Source organism: Pundamilia nyererei, unplaced genomic scaffold (assembly GCF_000239375.1).
Source record: "Pundamilia nyererei isolate P.nyererei 1_Seehausen unplaced genomic scaffold, PunNye1.0 scaffold00020, whole genome shotgun sequence".
Lineage (NCBI taxonomy): Eukaryota > Metazoa > Chordata > Actinopteri > Cichliformes > Cichlidae > Pundamilia > Pundamilia nyererei.
In genome coordinates this window covers 3,172,663-3,180,535 of record NW_005187421.1, presented here as the reverse complement: position 1 = coordinate 3,180,535, position 7,873 = coordinate 3,172,663, and the positions used below count along the sequence as shown (strand labels likewise).

Sequence of the window (7,873 nt, the reverse complement as noted above, 5' to 3'; positions counted from 1 at the left end):
GAAGTTGCACCATTTTTACAAACCAATTCTGGTTCATCTGTTTCACTCAACAATCGGCCATGTGCGTATGAAAACAAAGGCACTGCGCATGCGCATTTTACTCCCATTCTATCGCGATATTTCATTTTCCTATCGTTGCCTAACATTATACCGGTATTACCGTGAACGATATAATTTGGCCCAGCCCTAATGGAGATGATAGCATTGCTACATACATTGTGTGTTTTTTAGTTTTAAACAATAATAAAACACTATTTCACTGCTATAGTTGGACAGACATTTACTTGTTGCTGCAGTTTTTTTCCAAAGACGGTCTGATAGGAGTCCTTAAAGGGTTCAGACCTGCAGTATTACAAATCAATTAGTCTTAGCAGTAAAAGATTTAGTTTTTCCGTAGTTGGAATCCGTATTATTTAGGAGGAAGTTGTTCTTTTTTGTTATTTAATCTTAACCTTCTTGTCCAGTGAGCATCTTTCCAGTTTTTCTTTTTTCCTTGCTTCACGCAACTACCTACACAAAGAAAGTTCTTGATGTAAGTATGAGTCACCACAGTGACTTATTGAAAATTACTGTGAAATCAGTTTAAACATTATATAGCCACAAGATGGGATATTAGTACCAGCCAGGCCACCATGTCTGAGGCAGCAGAGTAGGTTTGTGGTTGGGTTCACACAGTTGCAACAGAGCAGCGCTTTACATGGCTGCTCTGCTCGTGTGTGTGTGTGTTTGAGAGAGATTAGGCAAATGAGAAACACAACGTAAAGAACTTTATACTTAACTGTTACAGTTAAATTGAACTACGAACGTATAATGTACCATTAAGCGACTTAAAGTCTGGAGGCTAATGATTTTTAATGTGTTTTCCTTTACCTTTTACTTCTTGCACCCACTGCTCATTTGAAAATGTTGATTTGCCAAAGCTTTCATTTCACTTTGTGACTGTTTTCTGTTTCTTTAAGACCATGGGCCCAAACAGCATGATGTTTATCCGGGGTCTCCTGGACAAACTGACAACTAATCAGCAGAATATCCTGAAGTTTATTGCCTGTAATGAGATCTTCTTGATGCCAGCAACTATTTTTATGCTGTTCAGGTATGCTTACAACTGTCAACGATTTCTTTTTCTGAAGACCAATTGTAGCATCCCTAATCTAGAGATATGTAAATATTGATTAGTTGCAGTGACTGTTTTGTGGTTATTGTTGTGTTAATCTCATAAATATCTATCAGTTTTCTCTTAACAAATGCAAGCCCTTCTTTGTAATCTTAATACAGAGTGTCCAGTTTTCACATGTTCATGTCAATAATATTTTGTCAACAGCGGCCAGGGGAGCCTATTGCTGCCTTTCATTTATTACCGATTCCTCACTCTGCGCTACACATCCAGAAGAAATCCATATTGCCGGTAAGACTTTGAATTATCCGTTATTGTCACATAGCAACATGGTGACTCAGTGTTTTGCGCTGTTGCCTCACAGCAAGAGGCTCTGGGGTTCAACCAAGGACATGGCCCTTCTGTTTAGAGTTGGCATGCCCTGCTATTCAGAAGGTACAAAGATTAGATTAAATTTGCTTTCAATACAATCCGAGTGAAGTACTTTTCTTTCTATCTCAGCACCTTGTTCACCGAGCTGCGAATTCTTTTGGAGCATTTCATCATGAAGCCTGCCTGCCCTGCCTTCTTCAGGAGGATGTGCCTCAGCAGTATCGCCTTTATCAGCCGCCTCGCCCCCACGGGGGTTTGATTACACTAAATTTGTTTTCCTCATGTTTTGTTTTTCAGTAAGATGTACGATGTGACTTAACTTCGATGGGGAAAGACTTTGCCATCAATGGAAGGAACCGTTTTTTTTGAATGTCAACTTTACAGTCTGTGCTCCAATTTTTGTGTATCTGAGTGCAGCTGAAGACCAGCCAGTAATGCACTGAAGGCTAATGCTGATATTTGCGTTTCCATCCTTTTAATGTGACCTCATTGAAGCGGTGGACATCCTGTTCTGTTACCTTCGATGGGCCGAGCACATTAGCTTGACATCAGCTGGGTTCCCTGTTTATCGGCTGTTATCATTCTTTCCTTTCATGTCTTATTTATTCATTAAAATCACTTATTATATAATGAAACATTAACATTCTCAGATTAGTAAATTAATGAACATGTGTTTATAAACAATGGATTATGATCATTTCTTTAAATAATCATATTGTACTTTTTCAGTTTCCAACTATGTCTGATTTGTAAAGCATCCAATGCTCTTATGTGTCTAAAAGCCTAAATATTAAATGTATTCTATCAATGCCATTGACTCACATTTCAGCAACATGCAAAATCTTATGTAGCTATGATGTCAAAATGGATGTTAAACTGAGAAAATAATCTGCTGTATTTTATAGGATATTTTAAGGTACCAGATGTTCTGCTGTATGATTCACAAATGGAATAACTTGCAGAAAGCATGCCATGCTTATGAATGCACCCTGACCTCATTTCTCAGTTTAAAAGCTGTTTTGATTTTGAGTCATTCATTTTTTATTAGGCTATAGGTTTCTTGCTTAATGCATGCCCTGGTATGTTTTTCTTTCCCTGCCATGTTAATTGTGTTTACTTGCCTACAGACAAACCACATTTTTATAATGAGAATAAAGTTATCTCCTAAACAAACATAGTGTTGAAGAATGCTAATTGGGTTTGGTACCAATAATTTCTTGCATTATAATAGTTGACTTCAATATGAACAAATCCTAATAAGGATTTATTTATGCCTGTTTTTAATTGTTATTCAAAGCATAGGTCTAATATAAAAGTATTTATCACAGATAATTTCAGTGTAATTGTATATTGTTTCTCACTAGAGAAATGTGAGTTAGTGAATAATTGTTCAGACCCTATGAGTACATTGTAAAAACAATTTTACATGTACATATCAAATACATCTTATAGACACACTGCACGCCATTTATCTGGGATATATTTGCAAAAAACGATGTGTGATATTTATGTGTCATTTTAAATAAGAGTTCTTTGATTTTATGATGCAACAGATATTTATGTGGGAGAGTAAAAAGAGCTTGTTCTTTCATTTAAGTTCATCCACGTACTCTTCCCTGATTACTCCTGACAACGCCAGTTAGTCATCTGAAAGCACAAGAAAGAAGACAATTTTCAAGAAAACTCTGACAAGATACCATCACTAAAACCAAATTTTAGTTTCTCTACAGTATGTGCCAGCATTTGTATAGGTAAAGGACTGTGTTTATTAATGGTGTAAATGAAAAAAATATATGACTATGACTTTTAAGTACCTTTAACATTGACATAATAAATGTGTCACTATAATTAAATGGTGTTTTATGTTTATAAATGAGAGGTGCCAAGAGGGTCTGGATAAGTAGTAAACTTTGTATTTCCCAAAAATAGAGAAAGAGTAAAAGTTGGTACAGATCCTTGAGTAAAAACTATTCAGTTGTTTCCAAAACTTTGAAAATTCAAAAGGCTAATGGGATTTTTCACATTACTGGCAGAATGGCACACTTAAGCCACTTTTAAAAACATTATTGTCATTATTTGCTGCTTTTATGTTTCATTTCTCTTTTTGTCTTTTATGTATTCTTGTATTGTCTGCTAGATATAGAAGTGATATGACGCACCGGTAGAAAACGTGAATGAGATAGCCAATCAAAATGCAGCTTCAATGTCCGTTACTCCCTTTCAACCAGTGGAATTGCAGTTTTGTTACAGCCTGCAACGTTGCCATTAGCAACGGCAACTGCCCTCTACAAGTCCCAAAATGTTGCACAGATCGTTTATACCTGATATCGGCGTTTAATGGGAATTTATTCGCGCTCACATCTACACACATCGACTTCCTTCGTGTCTTTTTTAAAGATGATTTTCGGTCGTTGAGGAAGCCTGCGTGCCAGTACCAGTTAGCTCCGATTGCTAAAGCTAGCACGTTGAGCTAATCCCATTGCTTTAGATAATCCCAGTCTCAGCTAGCATCGTTATCGTCTTGGAATTGGGTTGAACGTTTTTCTGACAAAGTGTTAATTGTAACGGGCGGCTATGGGCCAAGAGTAGTGTCTGAATAACCTGCTTGGAATATTTGCAGATTTTTTTTCCTACTTAAGTTGAAACAGTAGAAAGAAGATGGATCTTCGCCTCAATAGAGTTGATTACATTCAGGTAAAACAAAGCAGACTACGTCGGGTTTATGCTGTGTGTGTTTTTCTCTCTCTTTAATTAATATTAGGAGTAAAAGTTCTCCTCCATTCTATCTCTCAGGTTGGCGTGACATCTCAGAAAACTATGAGGCTTCTTCCTCCACTGGGAAAAAAGGCAACCCAAAAGGTATCGTTTATGAGCCATACAGTAACCTAAATTAATTAACATTTGTGGTGTTAGTATTGTTTTCTGACTAAATCCAGATTGTTTTCCTGCTTTTGCTGAAGACTGCAGATGATTAATTTTGTTAATTGACCCTTGGGGATAAATAAAGTCTTTCTGATTCTGATTTTAAAAATGTAACCAGTTTTATTATTTGGGTTTTAGTTTATTTATCTGTAATACATATTTTGTTTACTAGATGGTCAGAAATCAAAACCAATGACATTGATTTCTGATAAATAATTGCTTTACCCGAGGCCTTCAAGAAGTAAGACTTGTCATGCTGTGCAGTAAGTTGGGCAGTTGTTTTGAAGTTTTAGTTTAATTGAAAGAGGGACATGTAAACTGCTTGTATAGTCAGTCAAATTTCATAAAGATCAATAGACTTTGTCTCAAAACAAGATTTAGACACTATTTTTCCAGCAGGCTTTAATTAAACATGTTTTCTATTAGTTCATTGTAGAAAACTTTAAAAAGTGCATTTTGGGTAAACCTCAAGGGTCATATCACCATGTGGGATCAGTGCTCGGTCGAAACAAATTATAGTATATGTAAGGTCTCTTTTATACTCTCTTTTGATACTGGGCTTATCTTCTAGATATGACTCCTTGCCTTTGCTACAATCGTTAATTAAACTAAAAAATGAAATTGGTAAGTATTAGAGTGCTTGACTGGTGTCTCCTCATGTTTTAGGTTGCTATTGCTGATCATGATGGAATACTCACATGTTTTGGCATCAAGAAGGGGGAAGCAGTGGTGAGTAAATATTTTCCTGTCATCACAGAGATTTGAAATGAACAGCTTGTAAGACTTTTGGCTCTTTGTTTCAGCCTGTCTTTAAAACACTTCCTGGCCAGAAGATAGCCCGAATGGACCTTGGAGGTGCTGCGGGAACTCCCCAGGAAAAGATCTTTGTCTGCTCTGGTTCTCAGGTCCGAGGATTCACCAAGAAAGGCAAACAGTTCCTCACTTTTGAAGCCAACCTAACTGAGAGCATTAATGCAATGTAGGAAACATGTTTTTTTTTTTTCTTCATTTTGATTTACATTACACGATTGAGCTGTGCAGAGTTGTGTCATCTTTACCCCACTGGGTCTTTTCCAGGCATGTCTCAGGCGCTGACCTTTTTGTGTGCGCAAGTTACATCTACAACCACTACTGTGACTGCAAAGATCAGGACTACTACCTCTCTGGAGACAAGATCAATGACATCACATGTTTGTCCACTGAAAACCTCACTCACCTCGTCCCCGTCCTGGCATGCCAAGATCGAGTGCTCAGAGTCTTGCAGGTAGACTGAGCTCTCATTTACTGTTCTGATTATGAGTTGCTCTTTGTCAAATGAGAGATGCCAATTGTTTTATGGTTTTGTATGTAGAGATCTGAACTTGCATATGACATAGAAGTTCCTGGACCTCCTTCTGTGTTGGAACTGTATAAAGAGCAAGGCAAGTTGATTTCTTTGTTTACTGTAACCATAAAGCATAAAGCTGCTTTATATGTACCAGTTTGAACTTAATTTCTGAAATTTCTCTTTAGGAGAGGAAATTCTCTTTGGAACCACAGATGGAAAAATAGGATTGGTTGAGATTGGTGAACTTTCAGCTGCGACCAAATGGGAAATTGACAATGACAAAAAGAAAGGAGGTATGTACAGAAATGCATTATTTTCTCATGAACACTGTTAGAAAAGATGGGCATAGCATCGAGTTCTTACACATGAAGCCAGTGTACAGGTGCCTTAAAAGTGCAATATTTTTACTGTCCAGCAGAGGGTGATTGCTCTGAGTCAAAGCAGTCATAAAGCGGAGTCTACTGCATGGGCATGCAGTAACAATTTGTTTCTCAAACAGATCTATCTGATCTCATTTTATACACAATGTATGTTTCCACAATGTTTAAACAGATACTCATGCATACTAGGTGATGACTTAACCTCTGGCAAAGTGATCACGTTTTCTGTCTCCCAGGAATTCTTTGCATTGACAACTATGATATTATTGGTGACGGAGTGAATGATATCCTGGTGGGGAGGGATGATGGGACGGTTGAGGTCTACGGCTTTGACAGCTCTAATGAACCGACATTGCGCTTTGAGCACGTAAGTGATTAAAAATTCACTCTCCATAGATTTACAGTTGTATTTTTGTAACTGTTACAAACCTAAAGTTATTTGAATAATTGTTGCTTAATTTACAAATATTAATGCATTTAGGTATTAAATGACAGACTCCCTTCTTAATCTTCAATATTTTCTCTGCTGTGTTTCCTCATAACAGGTATTGTCAGAGAGTGTGACCTCCATCCAGGGTGGTTGTGTAGGGAAGGAGTCTTATGATGAGGTCTTGACTGCCACCTACACGGGTTAGATGATAATGTTTCCCTTAATACTGCAGCTTATGCATTTTTTCCCCTCAGGAACAATAAGTGTCTGGTGTCTTGTGTCCACTCTTTTCTTCACTTCTTACAGGATGGGTGACTGGTTTGACCACTGAGCCTCAGAAGGCCGAGGCTGGCCCCGGAGATGAGGTCAGGATGAGCAAGGAGACACAGTCTAAAGTAGAAGCACTCAGGTATTAGCAAAATCTTGTTCCCTTTTTTTTTGTTTGGTTTACTGTGAAGTGTGATTTCAAAACAAGTCTTTCAGTCTTTCAGTTAGTAACGTTGTTAACTTTCAGGGCAGAGCTGGAGCAGCTGCAGGTCAAAGTCCTGCAGGGACGTGAGCAGTACCAGCAGACCTCTCAATCAAGCACGGCTGTCTCTGCTGTCCCCGTCTTCAGCATCAATGACAAGTTTACACTCTGCCAAGACGATGCCAGCTACAGCCTCACCCTGGAGGTGCAGACTGCCATCGACAACCTGCTGTTGCAGGTACATGTGTCTGTTATACCGCACTGTTAAAAGACAAGTTGCAATACCAAAAAAAAGTACACTTTTCATTCCGTGTAGCAAAAGTAAGCTAGCAGAATATGACTGAGACTAATGTTCTACACAGAGTGATGTCCCCATTGACCTCCTGGATGTGGATAAGAACTCAGCTGTCGTCAGTTTCAGTGAATGTGACTCAGAGGTGAGCTGTGTAAACTATGTGCACACAAAAACTTTTACAAACTAAGTCATAAACCTGCTTCTGTGATCAAAGGCCTCACATTCATTCAGTTTATGTTTAGCAGCCCAATGGGAACTTCCTCCTGGCCACATACCGATGTCAGGCCAACACTACCAGAATTGAGCTCAAAGTAAGTAGTACATGAAAGTGTGGCATTTTTAAAATCAGAATCAGAATCAGTTTATTGCCAAATGTTGAGCAGGTTTACAACATTAGGAAATTGCTGCGGTGCTTCAGTGCAAACGTAGTGTCATAAATTGCGATTAAATAGACATGAAAAATAAAATAAAATAAAAGTAGGAATAAGAATTAAAAGTGCTATGTAGAAAGAAAGATATGTGCATGAGATATACATGAGATATATACATGAGAGTAAGAATTAA

General features: G+C 37.9%; 2 protein-coding genes across 2 annotated transcripts in view; both read left to right on the top strand.

The window, feature by feature from the left end:
* The window catches only part of tmem33 (transmembrane protein 33), a 7,581-nt gene extending 4,928 nt beyond the window's left edge, over positions 1-2,653 (top strand). The window contains exons 5-8 of the mRNA XM_005726532.1: positions 465-532; positions 960-1,093; positions 1,322-1,405; positions 1,616-2,653. Of these exons, the coding sequence (XP_005726589.1) occupies positions 465-532; positions 960-1,093; positions 1,322-1,405; positions 1,616-1,745 (416 nt within the window). The 3' untranslated portion in view covers positions 1,746-2,653. The remainder of the gene's footprint in view (positions 1-464; positions 533-959; positions 1,094-1,321; positions 1,406-1,615) is intronic.
* A 1,056-nt stretch (positions 2,654-3,709) lies between these two features.
* The window catches only part of bbs7 (Bardet-Biedl syndrome 7), a 9,780-nt gene continuing 5,616 nt past the window's right edge, over positions 3,710-7,873 (top strand). Inside the window, exons 1-13 of the mRNA XM_005726530.1 lie at positions 3,710-4,180; positions 4,280-4,345; positions 5,075-5,137; positions 5,212-5,387; positions 5,486-5,672; positions 5,760-5,829; positions 5,921-6,028; positions 6,352-6,482; positions 6,661-6,745; positions 6,852-6,954; positions 7,060-7,252; positions 7,377-7,451; positions 7,555-7,620. Coding sequence (XP_005726587.1) covers positions 4,145-4,180; positions 4,280-4,345; positions 5,075-5,137; positions 5,212-5,387; positions 5,486-5,672; positions 5,760-5,829; positions 5,921-6,028; positions 6,352-6,482; positions 6,661-6,745; positions 6,852-6,954; positions 7,060-7,252; positions 7,377-7,451; positions 7,555-7,620 — 1,359 coding nt within the window. The 5' untranslated portion in view covers positions 3,710-4,144. The remainder of the gene's footprint in view (positions 4,181-4,279; positions 4,346-5,074; positions 5,138-5,211; positions 5,388-5,485; positions 5,673-5,759; positions 5,830-5,920; positions 6,029-6,351; positions 6,483-6,660; positions 6,746-6,851; positions 6,955-7,059; positions 7,253-7,376; positions 7,452-7,554; positions 7,621-7,873) is intronic.